Source organism: Silurus aristotelis (assembly GCF_946808225.1).
Source record: "Silurus aristotelis genome assembly, chromosome: 22".
Classification (NCBI taxonomy): domain Eukaryota; kingdom Metazoa; phylum Chordata; class Actinopteri; order Siluriformes; family Siluridae; genus Silurus; species Silurus aristotelis.
The window spans coordinates 7,455,061-7,473,029 of NC_139595.1; the positions used below are offsets into that span (position 1 = coordinate 7,455,061).

Sequence of the window (17,969 nt, forward strand, 5' to 3'; positions counted from 1 at the left end):
TTATTATTATTATTATTATTATTATTATTATTATTTTTTTTTTTTTTTTTTTTTTTAACAAAGCCAGTAGCACTACAGAGGCGAGAATGAAATGATATCCACTACAGGGACCTAGCAAGCAAGTGCCAGGTAATGCTCCCAGATTTCACATAAATATAACGGCCTACTTTTTTTTGTTGTTTTTTTTACTAGTGTCTGTGTCTGCATCATCTTACTTTTGCACACCATCAAATGCTTAGTATATATTCAGTATAAATCAGCAACAACAACAAAAAATAAATCCTATATGTGGCTGAATCTGCTACTCAGGCATGATGTTGGCACCTTCTCCCAGCTCAAACAGCGCAGACTGAGTATACAGAGCACACGTCGTTTTACGTTTTACATTTACTACGAATTCCAAAAATAAAATGCAAAATGAAGCTAATCAGTACACCGTAATGAACAGACACCGGGTTGAACAATGTTGTGTAAATCAGCAACTAAATTAAATCATGCACAATGTCAGCTCCTGTTAGTAAACACAACCACGTGCCTCCTTTCATGTGTTTTCTCTTCATTACAGCTGCATAAAGTAGTTTTATATTTTTGAAAAAAAAAAATTTGAAAATGTTGCTCCGTGCAAAATAACGTGCGTACCTTCACTTCAAGCAGCGTATACTAAGAACTGTATAGTAATGACGCAGTATAATAAAGTTAGTGGCTATTGTGACGTTTATTTGTGGGTGGAGGCAGAAAGATTTCCATGATCGCTAGCTATTTAGTTTTGTTAGTTGTTTTTTTTAAACAATGACTGGTCAAAATTCTAATAAATACTATATTGCAAAAATGTTTTGGGTCACCTGACTTTCCTGCTATATGTGGTTCTTTTCCAAACTGCTACCATATAGCTGGAGGCACTCAACTGTTACAGGACGTCTTTAGATGCACTATAATAAAATTTTGCATTCACTTGAACTTGGAAACCCAAACCTGTTCCAGCATGGCGATGTCCCTGTGCACAAAGCGAGCACGATCTGGTTTACATGCTTTGGAGAGTGAGATCTTAATTGGCCTGCTCTGATCTCATCCCTACTGAACACCTTTGGGATGAATTGGAATGCTGACTGCACCCCAGGCCTCCTCACCCTACATCAGTACCTGCCTTTCATAATACCCTTGTGGCTGATGAGCACAAATATCCATAAGCACACTCAAAAATATAAATCAAATATGTAATCAAATAACTTTGATAGAGAACAAATTTTATGCATTTTTAATCATTGATATCATTTATATCAGGTAATACGAAAACTGTGCGCCATCATACTGAGGACATTCCTAAACATTTTGACGATCTTGTTTTTGAACAATGACAAAGGGATTTTTCATTCTGATGGGAGAGATGTTTATTGACACAAATACTTACTTTTGAGAGATAAACATTTGTATTTTTAAAATATATAAAACAATTTATTTACTAATTGTTCTCATTTCTCTTTGTGATGGTCAATTATGAATAGGTCAAATTTAACTGGAAAAAAAAAAAAAAAAACCCTGAAGCCCCATCTCCTGAAACACACAATCCAGCTACAATAAGTATAATCTATAGAATGACTAATTTCATGTGTTTTTAAATCACAGAGTAACTAAAAAACACTGAGCCAAATAAATAAACAAATGTATGTTTATGGACTCCCTAAAGTGGTTGGATATTTATAAAGCCTGCAAGGAGGAATAATTTCAGTGCAGAAACACTGGCTAATAAATCAACTTCAGCACTTAAAATGTAACTTTATTTGCTTTAAAGAGTTTATTTGCTGCAGAGTGTGTTTTAATGGCACTGAAATTGCCATTGAGCAATGCTGCTCGGAGACCCGCGACAACGATGCTCTGAACGTGCCTGAGCCCAAGCTGAGAAGATGGGACAAAACCTGTCACAATATCAGAATATGTTTATGCATCCTGGCATATTTCAGGCTTAAGTACCAAGAAATGTGCCTAACACACAGACAGGCATATAATGTTTTAAAATCATGTAATTTCCTGGCAGGAAACCTCAAGCAAAGAACTGATAAAAAATTAACATTTTATAAAGCACGTTTAGTCTCTTTGCAGCTTTGCACATGCTCCTCATGTCCCTTATGCAAAACAACCGAATGTTTGAGTGTATAAAGGTTGGTCCCAGTGCTACAATGTAGATAAGCTGTTGTCTTTCCTCATGGAGTGGGCTGCATTGTCGCTTTGGAAGTCAAACTGCTGGAGTCCTGTAGTAGTGTGAAAAAGCTACAGCTAGTTTGTGTTCTAATCAAAAGTCTTAAGAAATTCAGTAACTTCTTGTTTTCACATTATGTTATAGAAAGGGTGAAACAAAATGTTCTGACATGAACAGGTGACTTTAACTGCTCTAGGTGGCACTTTTTTTCCCTGCCTGTTGTCACACAAAAATGTAAAAACAGTGCTTTCCCCTAATGGTGAAAAACTCTGACAACATCATCTGTGTCAACATGTTATTACTGCAGAACTTTAAGCTTACTGCAAGCTTAGTGCATGGTGGTGAAAAAACCCAAACCAAAACCAAAGATCTTGTCTGATATCATATCAAATATTATCAGAGGCCAACACAAACTTATTACAGCCCGGCCTGGCTTGCATACTTTCACACGCTCACTGTTTTAGGCACTCTTGCAAACTTGTTTACTTTCAACTTTCTCTCAACAATAGAATTGTTCACTAAAACTCTAACATACATCACAATAATCTCTAGATGAAATCAGAATTGACACAATAATTAAAGAGCGTTTGTCTATACAAAGGAAATGCAGCTTTTTTTTTAAGGGATCCAGGGAGTATTTACAACTGAATTAAGCAAATCTGAAGAAGGGAATGCTTGCATGATCTTTATTATTGAAAACCACTGGCCCCACCTAGTGGCCATTTTGCACAACAGGTGATCTTGACACAATTTTACCTGCTGAAATTTCACCTACAGAATATAGAGGTTGTCAATTGATGGGGTTTTTTTCCCTATCCTTTATATATCGTATGCATTTCTTAGAGTTAAGTACCTGCTCTTTAAAAATGTTCCTGTGTGAAATTAATTGGTGCACAATGCAGCGAAACACATCAATCTACCAGAAGAATGTTTCAGAAAAGAAAAAAAAACCTCATGGAAAAGAAAAATGGCTAAAGATTAGACTAAAAATAAAGAGATCATATGAGTGAATATTTACATTTATGGCATCTATGGCATATTTACAGACTAGGCATAACTTTATGTCCACTTATTAGGCATAACATTATGACCACCTGCCTCATATTGTGTTATTTCCCCTTTTGCTGCCAAAACAGTTCTGACCTGTCAAGCAATAAAAGCATGACTTCTTTAGCAATTTGAGCTACAGGAGCTTGTCTGTTCGATTAGTCCACACGGGCAGGCCTTCGCTTCCCATGTGCACCAAAGAGCCTTGGCCACCAAGTGGCCACTGTTCCTTCCTTGGACCACTTTTTATAGATCCTGACCACTGCAGACCAGGAAAAGCCCACAAGAGCTGCAGTTTTGGAAATGCTTTGACCCAGTCGTCTAGCCATCACAATTTGTCCCTTGTCAAACTGGTTCAAATCCTTACGCTTGCCCATTTTTCAAATCAACTTTGAGGACAAAATGTTGCTGCCTAATATCCACTAACAGGTGCCATAATGAATAGATAATCAGTGTTATTCACTTCGCCAGTCATAATGTTATAATTCAAGTTTATTTCTATAGAGCTTTTCACAACAGACATTGTCTCAAAGCAGCTTTACAGAATTCTCTTAGATGTTATGAGGAAGAAACCTTGAGAGGAACCAGACTTAAAAGGGGAACCCATTCTCATTTGGGTAAAATCAAAAGTGTGATTGTAGTCTTTAAACAATACAAAACACTGGAAAGTGAGAACTAACATGAGCACTGGAATGTAAGATTATGAATTATGTCCTTTCCTCTCTTATAAAGTCATAGTGTAAAGCCTGGTCAGTGTATGGCGTTTGGCAGATGGCCTTAACCAGAGCAACCTCATTTATACAGTGCTCCAGAATGTCCTTAAGTGTCCCAGCCAGAGCCTGAAAATGGCTTTGCACCGACCCCCATCCAATGATGGCGCTTGAGAGGTTCTGCAAAGAAGAATGGGAAAAACTGCCCAAAAATCTGTGTGCCAGGCTTGTAGTATCTAGTATCAACAATACTTGTAGACTTGTAATTGGTGCCAAAGGTCCTTTAACAAAGTATTGAGCAAAGGCTTTGAATACTTGTGTGAAAAAGATTTCAAACAAAACTTCTTTCGATTGTCATTAGGGGGGTTAGTTTGTAGATTTTTAAGGAAAATAATAAATTAATCAATTTTGAAATTAAGCTGTAACATCAAATGTTATTTAAATGTTTTAAAGTTGCTTAAAGAATACACAATGTGGACATAAACAAAAATATGTGATATTAGAGAATGTTTATCACAATTAGAATCGGAGACAAACTTTGGCACTTGTTCCATGTTACTTATTTCTCACACTATGCATCTTATACAGTACACGATTTAGCACTTGTGATAACAAAAGTAGCGTTCGTAAAGATAATACAATACAAATATAATGTGGTATGCAAACGTTTGCGAGAAATTGTTTTAAAAATGCTTAAATGTTTTATCATCAGTGCTGCTAAATTCCCCAGTCTAATTAGTCACACGACATTGATTTGCTGTCTGTCATCTAACTGGGGCTCTGATAGTAGTTTTGGTTATAATGCAACGCCCCATTTCTAATGCATTTTTTTCTGCTGTTGCTGGTTTGGTGTTGCACTGCATGATGTACCAATAGCATTCACACAAACTTTTGCACTCAACCCTGAATGATGTTATTGTTTCTGTAATAACACTTTATAATAGTAATTGTTTAGGAGTTTATAAGGCAAATGTTCCGCATGAAGAATTGTAGGCATGGTGAAGTTTTCTATAAGACAGTCTCTCTCACACACACACACACCAATTTTTTAAAAGTCAAGAGTCTCCAGTATCACAACTTTTCAGTGAAAGAAAATAAAAACTTTTGCCACGAAAAAGATTTCAGAGTTTAATCTTCATGACGTGGGCTTTTTATAGTGTATATAAGTGATAACATGGACTAACTTGTTTCATGTACATTTTACTGAATCATACATGACTAAAAAAGCTTAAAAGTACGATGTAATATTCTTTAATAGATAAAGTATGCAAATCATATGCAAGACGCCGTGAGATGAGAGGATTAGGATGCGCAGTTATAAAAAAAAGAATCCACTTCACCACCCCCAGTGTTAAGTATTTCCCCCAAATTTGTTTTATCCTTTATTAGATTAACCTGTTTGCTTGTATAAAGAAATTAAACACATTTAGTAGTAAAAAATTATTTAAAACGAATAAGTGGTTTATAATAAACTTGTTTTTCATGAGTAGCATGGGAACCGGAAAGCATTAGACATAACAGTAAATCATTATTGAAAATCTGTCCCTTTTATTCCAATAAATATGAAAAGAAAAAAAAAAATGAACAGTGATACACACACAAACTCTATATACAAACAATAGCACCATGCACGTTCATTACACGAAGCAGTAATGAAGAACCAGTCTAGTATTCAATGTGAAGCACCAAAAACATTTCACCTCACTACAGAAACATCGTACACACTGTTCAGAGTAGTAACTTACACAGCTGAAACTTCTGTCCTAACACGAGTATATTCTTGGAGACGATCTTTTCCTGCTGCAGCTGTTGACAAAATGCATTAAATGACATTTTACATTTGTAACGGCTGTCTTTAGAACACGTATGAAATTCTGGAATGTTCATGGCAGTTACATTAGAAGAACATCAGAGCAGTTTAGTACTGATGTGAAAAATCAGAGGAAACATTGTCTCTTCACATAATTCACCTATCTGCTATGAAGCATCATTAGTCATGTTAGAAGAAACACTGATTCTTTGTGCTCTGATTTATCTGTCCCTTGTGTCCTTCTTGTAGGGTCCAGTCCAATGACAGAAGATTCTCCTGGATCTTTTTCTTTTTTTTCCTTCAGCTTCGTTAACGACGCACAATGAAAATAATAGCAGTGACTGTTCATCACAAAGGCACTGTCAGAATCAGACAGCCAGGAGATGAGGCCATGCTGCTGATTGGCTGATAAGAAGCAAGAAGTCAGTCCTGGCTGGTGCGCCTCTTCTCCAGTTTTTGTTTTAGCTCCTCTGTGAAAGCTGCTGGAATAATATGCATACAATTTCCAGTTACTTAAAAATGATGGGTACATGTGGGAAAATCATAAGCCTGTAATGCTACCCTGCAGATAGTAACAAGGGGAAAACTGAAATATTTTAATATTGTATCAGTAATATTGAAAATATAAAAATCCACCATTGCCATTTTATCTTTAGGTATATTTATTTTTGACCATGTAACCACTCCAACACATTAAAGCTGAATCCCAAATGTCTTCATTCACTGTATATCAGCGGTGCCAAAGTTTCTTCATATAAAGGGGCCAAAAACCCAAATGGATATGTGCCAAAAGCAAATGTTGCATTATTCCAAACTGAATTTTATAAACATTAATGTGGCAATGGTTCCTCTCATTCATAATTTAATTATATTTAGAAATAAATAAACAAAGCATTTGTAAACTGCACAACTAATGTGGTTTCATTTTAAAGTTATTTAGCTAAATGAAACTTATCAAACAATGAAAACAAACAGTTTATAGTACAACAGAGTTTAATGTCTAATACATCTATTTAAGAAATACTTTGCTTGTAATATCAGTGACCTCTAATGAGAGACAATGAGCTGCTCCTTATTTTTCAAATTCACCTAGTCTTTATATTTTTTTTGCAGCTTAAAAAAAAAAAGTTATATTAATTGTAAAATTTGAATATTTTCCTTTAATTGTCTCCTCATTAAAGACATGGCAGACTAAATCAATAGTCACCACGAGCCGAATCTGGCCTGCAGGTCCTAGTTTGTGCATCTCAATATCTGCTTACTATATAGGGAACATCATATGGTGCAATGCAGGACATGTAAAATCAATGGCTGACACCCAGAAAAAACAGAAAAGGGCATTTTGGAAAATTATGCCATCGCTCTTTTTGGTCCGTTATTTTTCTTCTTTTTTTTTTTTATTTACATTTTCAATTTCATTAGAAAAAATAATTAGCACATTAGAAAACATTTTATTAAATATCCAGACTTCCTGCATGAAGTCTCCAACATCAAGAAAAAGTATTTCAATGAAAATGTTAAGCTTGTTTGTGCTTTCTTGTAAAACATACTCCCTTTTCTATTTCATGAGCTTCTCAGAAATCATGTTATAGTGAATTTGTAGAATTTAAAATGTTTACAAACTGGATTATTATTTGTTTTAAATCACACTGTTTCTATTCTGATTGGCCAGTATGCCGTTTAATATGTTTAATTTCTATAGTAAGTGATGGTCTTTATGTCATGCTCTTAAATGTCATGTGAACAAGTTTACAAACTGTAAATAACTGGGTAATAATCTTGCTGTAGTTGTGCTCAACACAAAAGCCCAGGGTATGCCTGGTTTCACTAAAAAAGCAGAAATCTCATCTCTACATTGTACCTGCTGGGGCATAAGGTCTAATTCAGACTAAAAAGATCATTGTTGATTATAATTTACCAATAACCGCATGTTGTGTTTTATTTTAACCGTATTGGGTTGAGGGACTGTACAGTGAGGAAAATAAGTATTTGAACACCCTGCTATTTTGCAAGTTCTCCCACTTAGAAATCATGGAGGGGTCTGAAATTGTCATCGTAGTTGCATGTCCACTGCGAGAGACATAATCTAAAAAAAAAAAAAATCCAGAAATCACAATGTATGATTTTTTACTATTTATTTGTATGATACAGCAGCAAATAAGTATTTGAACACCTGAGAAAGTCAATGTTAATATTTGGTACAGTAGCCTTTGTTTGCAATTACAGAGGTCAAACGTTTCCTGTAGTTTTTCACCAGGTTTGCACACACTGCAGGAGGGATTTTGGCCCACTCCTCCACACAGATCTTCTCTAGTCAGGTTTCTGCCATGTTGCTAAGAAACACAGAGTTTGAGCTCCCTCCAAAGATTCTCTATTGGGTTTAGGTCTGGAGACTGGCTAGGCAACGCCAGAACCTTGATATGCTTCTTACAGAGCCACTCCTTGGTTATCCTGGCTGTGTGCTTCGGGTCATTGTCATGTTGGAAGACCCAGCCTCGACCCATCTTCAATGCTCTAACTGAGGGAAGGAGGTTGTTCCCCAAAATCTCGCAATACATGGCCCCGGTCATCCTCTCCTTAATACAGTGCAGTCGCCCTGTCCCATGTGCAGAAAAACACCCCCAAAGCATGATGCTACCACCCCCATGCTTCACAGTAGGGATGGTGTTCTTGGGATGGTACTCATCATTCTTCTTCCTCCAAACACGTTTAGTGGAATTATGACCCAAAAGTTCTATTTTGGTCTCATCTGACCACATGACTTTCTCCCATGACTCCTCTGGATCTTTCAAATGGTCGATGGCAAACTTAAGACGTGCCTGGACATGTGCTAGTTTAAGCGGGGGAACCTTCCGTGCCATGCATGATTTCAAACCATGACGTCTTAGTTGTATTACCAACAGTAACCTTGGAAACGGTGGTCCCAGCTCTTTTCAGGTCATTGACCAGCTCCTCCCGTGTAGTTCTGCGCTGAATTCTCACCTTTCTTAGGATCATTGAGACCCCACGAGGTGAGATCTTGCATGGAGCCCCAGTCCGAGGGAGATTGACAGTCATGTTTAGCTTCTTCTATTTTCTAATGATTGCTCCAACAGTGGACCTTTTTTCACCAAGCTGCTTGGCAATTTCCCCGTAGCCCTTTCCAGCCCTGTGGAGGTGTACAATTTTGTCTCTAGTGTCTTTGGACAGCTCTTTGGTCTTGGCCATGTTAGTAGTTTGATTCTTACTGATTGTATGGGGTGGACAGGTGTCTTTATGCAGCTAACGACCTCAAACAGGTGCATCTCATTTAGGATAATAAATGTAGTGGAGGTGGACATTTTAAAGGCAGACTAACGGGTCTTTGAGGGTCAGAATTCTAGCTGATAGACAGGTGTTCAAATACTTATTTGCAGCTTTATCATACAAATAAATAGTTAAAAAAATCATATATTGTGATTTCTGGATTTTTTTTTTTAGATTATGTCTCTCACAGTGGACATGCACCTACGATGACAATTTCAGACCCAAGTGGGAGAACTTGCAAAATAGCAGGGTGTTCAAATACTTATTTTCCTCACTGTATGTGTGAATGTGTATTGTTCTGTGTGTTCTATCTTTGTGCACACACTTACTCTGTGTTAGTGGTGAGGGCGAGGGTGAGAGCACCAGGCGTCTCATAGGGCTGGATGGTGACCCTGGAGGGCTTAGTGACCTGTGAGATGGACTGGGAGATTTTGAGTGAGATCTCAATGTCCATCTCTCTGTTCCTGGTCCAAACACACACATCAGGGAAAATTGTATCAATTCACCGTAAACACTGATTCTTCGAGACTAACAAACCAATAGAGTCTTGTACCTTTTGGGGGAAGTGAGGGTCCTCTGGGGAAAGTAACAGTGGGTGCGCAGTGTAGCATTCGCTCTCCGTTTTCGTCGTTGGAGGAAATATATGCTGGATAAAGAAATTAAAAAATTTTCAGTTAGCCAAATGTCAAAACAAATCAATGAAAGGCAGAAAGACTTAGTTAAAAAATAAGAATGTGTGCTTTATTAATAGAAGTCTCATAAGGATTCTGCTCTTGCAAGTTAATGTTTGCTACTTGGCATGCTGATATTCTCTTGATAAGATTTATTGCGAGTGTGTCTGAGAGAGAGAGAGAGAGAGAGAGAGAGAGAGAGAGAGAGAGAGAGAGAGAGAGAGAGAGAGAAGAAAGAAAGAAAGAAATATACTGATATTCTCTTCATAAGGCTCCTCCAGTAGAAAAGGCTGAAGCGTCCCGGCTGTTTTTTCCACTAGCGCGTTAATGACATCATAAAGGGTGGGACATGGGATCTGCCACAGATGCATCCATACACACACACACACACACACACACACACACACACACACACACACACACACACACACACACACACACACACACACACACACACACACACACACACACACACACACACACACATCGGCATTTCTTCAAGTCTCAACAATGATTTTACTTTATTATCAGTTCGATCTGTTTATAAAACTCTACAGATACATACCGGGTTTTCCACGTCAATGATGTAACCTCCCTGAGGCTTTTGGGTAACTCGATAGTGTCTAAACACTGAGCTGTCGAACATAAAAAAAAAACAATTATAATTTATAAAGCAGGATTATGAGTAGACCTGAGATGATAAATAATCAGGTAGAGTAAGATCCTGAAGTGGCAAATGACATGTTATATGGAAGAATCTGGGAGTGAAAAATTTGAAAGTATGTCTAATTTATATAGAAAGAGGCAGATAAGGAGAGAGCTCTTTTACAGCCTGTATCATACCCGTTAAGATCTTGTCGTGTGGTCACCGCGAGTGAGGTGCCGTCTCTGCCCGGTCTTAGCAGCATGTTCCCACAGTCTGGGTGACGTTCTAATAGAACCTCGGCTTCTGTACGAGAGACAGGCCTGAAACAGCTGATCAAGAAAGAACACACAGAGAGTAATAAGATATGAAAGGCATTTGGTTATAAAAAATATTTACAATGGTTGATGATGTTTCCTATAGAAAACATTCAAAAATATTTAATTCCTCTTTTTTGGTTCAATAAAACAAAAGGCATGTTGTTGTTCCTGACCGTTACAAAGCACTGACGCCTGAGACCAGTTTCATTAACATTAAATAAATAGCGATAACATTCCAACACTCCAAAATGGTTGGAACCACAAGAGAAATTCATTTGTTGTTTCTGAATACTGGAAAATATGAGTTTCAAATTTCAGCTTCTATTTCCTAAAAAAAAGAGTTTAAACAACACCAAGAGGTTAAACAACTCTGAAACCACATGTAATGATGAAAGTGATGAAAAAAATCTGGGTATAGCTAAATAAATAAATAAATCACTGGTGCACTGAGAAACAAACATTGAATGGTTTAGTCAACATGACAAAAACAGCTCACAAACATTGTGAGTGCTGTGAAGATAAACCCCAAAACAGCAATCAGTGACACAACTAACATCTGCCAAAGGGTTGAAGGAATCACAATCTGCAAAGACTTTGAGAGCAGAAATATAGAGCAGCTACAAAATGCAAAATCACTTAGCTGAAGTAAAAATTAAAAGGGCCAAATTGGGATTCACAAGGAAATGTATTAGAAAGAAGTCCTTGAAAGAAGAGTAACTTCTACCAAAGTGACAGACAGGGAAACTTGTGAAGAAAGAAAGGATCTGCTCATGATCCAAAACAAACAAGCTTATCTGTGAAACCTAGTGAAGGTAGTGTCATGGCTTGGGCTATGAATGGCTGATTCCGAAATGGGTTTACAGATCTTTATTAATGATGTTACTCATGATCATCATCTTCTTCTTCTTCTTCCTCCGGCTTCTCCCTTTAGGGGTCGCCACTGCGGATCATCCGTCTCCATACACCCCTGTCCTTTACATTTGCCTCTTTCACCCCCAACTACCTGCATGTATTAACTCATGATTGTAGCAGCAGAAATAATTCAGATGATCACAGGAACATTTGCTTGCCAATAAAAAAAAATAGTATTTGAATCCAAACAATTATAACGATCTAAAACACACTGCGAACCCAACAAAGGATTCATCAGGGAGGAAAAATGAGAGGGTTAAGACAGGCCTGACCTTATCACAAGACCTTAACCCAATTGAGCATTAATTTTACCTCCTGATGAGAAGACTGAAGGGAGAAACTCCCCCCAAATCAAAAAACAACTGAAAGAAGCAGTGGTATGAGCCTGCAAAAGTTTAACGAGAGAAGAAACCAACAACTCCGTGATGTCAGGCTCAGATCTCAGGCTTGATGCTTTTACTGTAAGCCAAAAGATATTCAATCAAATCATCTGCTTCTTCTTTCAGCTCGCCACAGCAGATCATCCATCTCTATACCCCTCTGTCCTCTACATCTGCCTCTTTCAACCCAACTACCTGCATGTCTTCCCTCACCACATCCCGCAAATACTAAGCCTATAAATCTGGGTTGTCTGATAAATGTTTTTCTGATGTCTGATACAATGTTGAACACATCCAGATTTAAATACCTAAATAAATAAAGCTGATGCATTAATTTCACTGAAAAATGTATAATGGACTTATTGTATTTTTAAAAAATAAAATAAATAAAAACAAACAAAAACGGAAGTCTATTTCAAAATAAACAAAAATATGCTTCTGCTGTATCGACTTTCTTGTTCCTCTTGACCTTATGAAAGAAAAAAAACTTTTGACCCAGTGTAATTAAATTGTAAAAAAAAATGTATAACTAGATTAATTGTACTTACAACTAAAACATAAAATAGAATAACAATTTACTATTAGTATTACTATTGTTAGGGTTCAAGCATAAAATGCTGAAACCCTATTGTTATTGTAGAGATTTATTATTATTATTATTATTATTATTATTATTATTATTATTATTATTATTATTATTATTATTCGCCCTAAAACTGTTCATGCAGACCAAACTGTAAGGCCTGAGAGTTGAAACTTGGCCAGATGGTAGAGCTAAATTTAGGGAGAGGTTGACAAAGTATCAACCCAGTTGGTCACAGTGCTACTGTCCTAAAAAGTTCATTTCACACAATTCTTCACTTTTTCACCTATTGACTTATTTGCTCTACGAAGTTCGCTTTTTCCGTAAAATTGAGTTATGTTAAAAACATAATTTTGAGAACTAGTCCTAGGTTTTTCGTGCCTTCGGAACTATACCAGTGTAGCAATGTTCAGTAGACAGGGATTGGCTACTTTGACAAAAGTGGCAATAACTCATGAAGGGAATGAGATCTCTTCATGAAACTTGGTATATGTGTCTATGTACTCAATCTTTGGTCAAGAAAAAAAATAGCTTAGCTTTGCCAACAAAGAATTAATTGACCTGAAACTTGGCATGTAGTGTCTCTGTCCAATCTGCCATAGAGGTTTATGAGGACATTTACATATCTCAAAAAACAGGGCCACCATCCACTGATTACATTTGGGCACCTGTTAGACAATGTTAATGGAGGCCGATCAAAACGAAACTCGGTAGCCATGTTCCACCATTGGACCCTAAAAGTCTGTAAGAATTTTTAACGACATCTGCCACTAGGGGGTGATAGTGTTTTTCAAGTGTATAAATTATTGTACATCGCACAACTTTTCAAAACATACAATTAATTTTCATATCATTTGATTGCTAAGCAATTTTGCCTCAAGGACCACTGCTGTCAATCAAATCCTTCATTAATTATTCTTAATTATGTTAAAAACTTACTTTTGCAAATTACTCCTAGGTTTTTCATCTGACCGGAACCAACTCGGTTCAGAAATGTTCGCTGGACTGTGCTTATTAATAATTATATATATTTAAAAAATTATTAATTATTCAAAGAGTTGCCAAAATGTTAAAATTAAGCAGGTCACTTGGACCAAAATGGCTCATGAATGGAAGGAGATATCTTTACTAAGTGTCTATGAGATCAATCGTTGGTCAAATAAAAAATGCATAGCTTTGCCACTTGGTGGTGCTAAACAAAGAAAAAAAAAAAAACTAATTGCTGCTTGCAGCTATATTTATTATTATTATTATTATTATTATTATTATTATTATTATTATTATTATTATTATTATTATATCTATTAAAACTTTTTTATTCTTTCTTTGAATCATGAATATAAAAATGACAGCATCTCTGGAAAGAAGAAACACTTACGCTGGGATCTCTCCCACCAGAGGGAGAGAGAGGGGAGAGGAGGGAGCTCTGGAAAGTGATCGAGCTCTTCGTCTCTGTCTCTCTTTCTCCACCACCTCCTTTAGCATGTGAAGTTGGCCAGGCAGCAGGGTTAAAGTCGTGGGCACTGCCAGCTGAGGACCAGATGAGGAAAATCACTTACTGATCTGTTAATACACCCAATGTGGCTCATTTATTCAATTAATTGATTCCTTCCTCATTTCTCTGATGATGTTGAGTTTGTGTACTTTAGCTGAAAAGCAGTAAATTCAAAATGCAGAATAGAAGCTTTTAATTCAAACGTATTAATATAAATACTTGTGAACAAAACTTTTTTTTGTGTCTTTATTTTAATAGCATTTGTGGTATTTAGTCTTAACCCAGCCATTAGGGGGGCACAAGCCAGTGTACTCTTAGTGCCGGTCCCAAGCCCGGGTAAATGGGGAGGGTTGCGTTAGGAAGGGCATCCAGCGTAAAACATGTGCCAAATCAAATATGCGGATCACAAATGAGAATTTCATACCGGATCGGTCGAGGCCCGGGTTAACAACGACCGCCACAGGTATCGTTAGCCGACAGGGTACCGGTGGAAATTGGGCTACTGTTGGCCGAAGGAGGAGAAGGAGAGGAGGAAGGCGTCTACAGAGACGGCAGGAAAAGGAGCAGTGTAGGAGAGTAGAGGTTCGGGTTGGTACTTTAAATGTTGGTACTATGACGGGTAAAGGGAGAGAGATAGCTGATATGATGGAGAGGAGAAAGGTAGATGTGTTGTGTGTTCAGGAGACCAAGTGGAAAGGGAGTAAGGCCAGGAACATTGGAGGTGGGTTTAAACTGTTTTATCATGGTGTGGATGGGAAGAGAAATGGTGTAGGGGTGATTCTGAAGGAAGAGTACAGTAAGAGTGTAGTGGAGGTGAAGAGAGTTTCTGATAGGGTGATGATCGTGAAGGTGGAAGTTGAAGGGATGATGATAAATGTCATCAGTGCCTATGCTCCACAAGTTGGCTGTGAGATGGAGGAGAAGGAAAGATTCTGGAGTGAATTAGATGAAGTGGTAGATGGTGTACCTAGGAAAGAACGATTGGTGATTGGGGCAGACTTTAATGGGCATGTAGGTGAAGGGAACAGAGGTGATGAGGAGGTGATGGGTAGGTATGGTTTTAAGGAGAGGAATGTGGAAGGGCAGATGGTGGTAGATTTTGCTAAAAGGATGGAAATGGCAGTGGTGAACACGTATTTTAAGAAGAAGGAGGATCATAGGGTGACATATAAGAGTGGAGGAAGGTGCACACAGGTGGATTATCTTCTGTGTAGGAGATGCAACCTGAAGGAGATTGGAGACTGTAAGGTGTTGGCGGGGGACAGTGTAGCTAGACAGCATCGAATGGTGGTCTGTAGGATGGTTTTGGAGGCGAAGAAGAAGAGGAGGAAAGTAAGGTTTGAAAGAAGAATAAGATGGTGGAAACTGAAGGAGGAAGAGTGTAGTGTGAGGTTCAGGGAAGAGGTCAGACAGGGGCTTGGTGGTGGTGAAGAGGTGCCGGATGATTGGGCAACTACCGCAGGAGTGATGAGGGAGGCAGCTAGAAAAGTACTTGGTGTGACATCTGGAAATAGAAAGCAAGACAAGGAGACGTGGTGGTGGAATGAGGAAGTGCAGGAGAGCATTAGGGGAAAGAGATTGGCAAAACAGAAGTGGGATCGACAGAGTGATGAGAAAAGTAGGCAGGAGTACAAGGAGATGCGGCAGCAGGTTAAAAGGGATGTGGCGAAAGCCAAGGAAAAGGCATATGAGGAACTGTATAAGAGGTTGGACACTAAGGAAGGAGAAAAGGATTTATACCGATTGGCCAAGCAGAGGGACCGAGCTGGGAAGGATGTACTGCAAGTTAGAGCAATAAAGGATGGAGAGGGAAATGTGTTGACTAGTGAGGAGAGTGTGTTGAGAAGATGGAGGGAGTATTTTGAGCAGCTGATGAATGAGGAAAATCAGAGAGAGAGAAGGTTGGAGGATGTGGAGTTGGTGAAGCAGGATGTAGATAGGATTAGTAAGGAGGAAGTGAGAGCAGCGATTAAGAGGATGAAGAATGGAAAGTCGGTTGGACCAGATGACATACCGGTAGAAGCGTGGAGATGTTTAGGAGAGATGGCAGTGGAGTTTTTAACCAGATTGTTTAACAGGATTCTGGAAGGGGAGAGGATGCCTGAGGAATGGAGAAGGAGTGTGCTGGTACCGATCTTTAAGCATAAGGGAGATGTGCAAACCTGCAGTAACTACAGGGGAATTAAGTTGATCAGTCACACCATGAAGTTATGGGAAAGAGTAGTGGAAGCCAGGCTGAGAGAAGAGGTGACCATCTGTGAGCAACAGTATGGTTTCATGCCGAGGAAGAGCACCACAGATGCCTTATTTGCTTTGAGGATGTTGATGGAGAAGTATAGAGAAGGACAGAAGGAGCTGCATTGTGTATTTGTGGATTTAGAGAAAGCGTACGACAGGGTGCCGAGAGAGGAGTTGTGGTATTGTATGAGGAAGTCAGGTGTGTCAGAGAAGTATTTGAGGGTGGTGCAGGACATGTATGAGGACAGTGTGACGGCAGTAAAGTGTGCAGTAGGTACGACAGACTGGTTCAGGGTGAAGGTTGGACTACATCAAGGATCGGCCCTGAGCCCTTTCCTGTTTGCAGTGGTGATGGACAGGTTGACGGACGAGGTCAGACAGGAGTCTCCCTGGACTATGATGTTTGCAGATGATATTGTGATTTGTGGTGAGAGTAGAGAGCAGGTTGAGAAGAGCCTGGAGAGGTGGAGATATGCGCTGGAGAGAAAGGGAATGAAAGTCAGTAGGAGTAAGACAGAGTACATGTGTGTGAATGAGAGGGAGGGCAGTGGAGTGATGCGGTTGCAGGGTGAAAAGGTGAAGAAGGTGGAGGAGTTCAGGTACCTGGGGTCAACAGTGCAAAGTAATGGAGAGTGTGTTAGGGAAGTAAAGAAAAGAGTGCAGGCAGGGTGGAGTGGGTGGAGAAGAGTGACAGGAGTGATTTGTGATAGAAGAGTATCTGCAAGAATGAAAGGGAAAGTTTATAGGACTGTGGTGAGACCTGCGATGTTGTATGGATTAGAGACAGTGGCATTGAGTAAAAGACAGGAGGTGGAGCTGGAGGTAGCAGAGCTGAAGATGTTGAGGTTTTCGTTGGGAGTGACGAGGATGGACAAGATTAGAAATGAGTTTATTAGAGGGACAGCACATGTAGGATGTTGTGGTGACAAGGTGAGGGAGGCGAGATTGAGATGGTTTGGACATGTGCAGAGAAGGGACATGAATTATATTGGTAGAAAAATGCTGAAGATGGAGCCACCAGGTAGGAGGAAAAGAGGAAGGCCAAGGAGGAGGTTCATGGATGTGGTGAGGGAAGACATGCAGGTAGTTGGTGTAAAAGAGGCAGATATAGAGGACAGGGTGGTATGGAGACGGATGATCCGCTGTGGCGACCCCTAATGGGAGCAGCCGAAAGAAAAAGAAGAAGAAGAAGAGGTATTTAGTCTTAATGTGTATGCACACCCACCAGGCATAACATTATGACATTATAACATTATGACCAGTGAGTGCAGTGGCACCTGAAAAGTTACCGTTTTGTCCTCAAAGTTGATGTGTTGGAAGCAGGAAAAATGGGCAATCGTAAGGATTTTGGGCGAACATTTTGAACTAATGTCAAGAGTGTAAAAATTCTCATGGTGTAAAGTGTAAAGACAAAATCCTCATGTACCCTGGGAGGGAAACCCCCTCTCCCACCTATCAGTCACAATAAAACTATTGCATTTGTGAGCTCATGGATGCAGAAAAGTGTGGAATGTAAATTCAATTAGTTAAAAATCATTAGAAGGGCAAAGAAATGCAGCAAATTTGACTAAACCATACATTATGAAAGCTACAACCAGCTTAATCCTGAAATACTTCATATTTATAGAATTCTATACATAAAATAAGATTTTATTATTAAGTATTTTATAAAAAACAAACA

At 38.6% G+C, this 17,969-nt stretch overlaps 1 protein-coding gene and 1 long non-coding RNA gene across 3 annotated transcripts in view; one reads left to right on the top strand and one right to left on the bottom strand.

Annotated features, from left to right (window-relative positions):
• LOC310717802 lies at positions 1 to 6,096 on the top strand. The gene is made up of 2 exons (XR_014530927.1): positions 1 to 129; positions 6,011 to 6,096. It is a non-coding gene; the product is annotated as an uncharacterized lncRNA (long non-coding RNA).
• The window catches only part of stap2a (signal transducing adaptor family member 2a), a 23,562-nt gene continuing 11,069 nt past the window's right edge, over positions 5,477 to 17,969 (bottom strand). The window contains exons 5-11 of one of the 2 annotated variants that reach the window (XM_083526014.1): positions 13,934 to 14,085; positions 10,561 to 10,692; positions 10,283 to 10,352; positions 9,971 to 10,073; positions 9,600 to 9,692; positions 9,376 to 9,510; positions 5,477 to 6,240 (exon numbers count right to left, since the gene is read on the bottom strand). In XM_083526014.1, the coding sequence (XP_083382140.1) occupies positions 6,185 to 6,240; positions 9,376 to 9,510; positions 9,600 to 9,692; positions 9,971 to 10,073; positions 10,283 to 10,352; positions 10,561 to 10,692; positions 13,934 to 14,085 (741 nt within the window). In that variant the 3' untranslated portion in view covers positions 5,477 to 6,184. Of the gene's footprint in view, positions 6,244 to 9,375; positions 9,511 to 9,599; positions 9,693 to 9,970; positions 10,074 to 10,282; positions 10,353 to 10,560; positions 10,693 to 13,933; positions 14,086 to 17,969 lie in introns of both variants that reach the window. The other variant, XM_083526013.1, reaches the window with a different exon arrangement.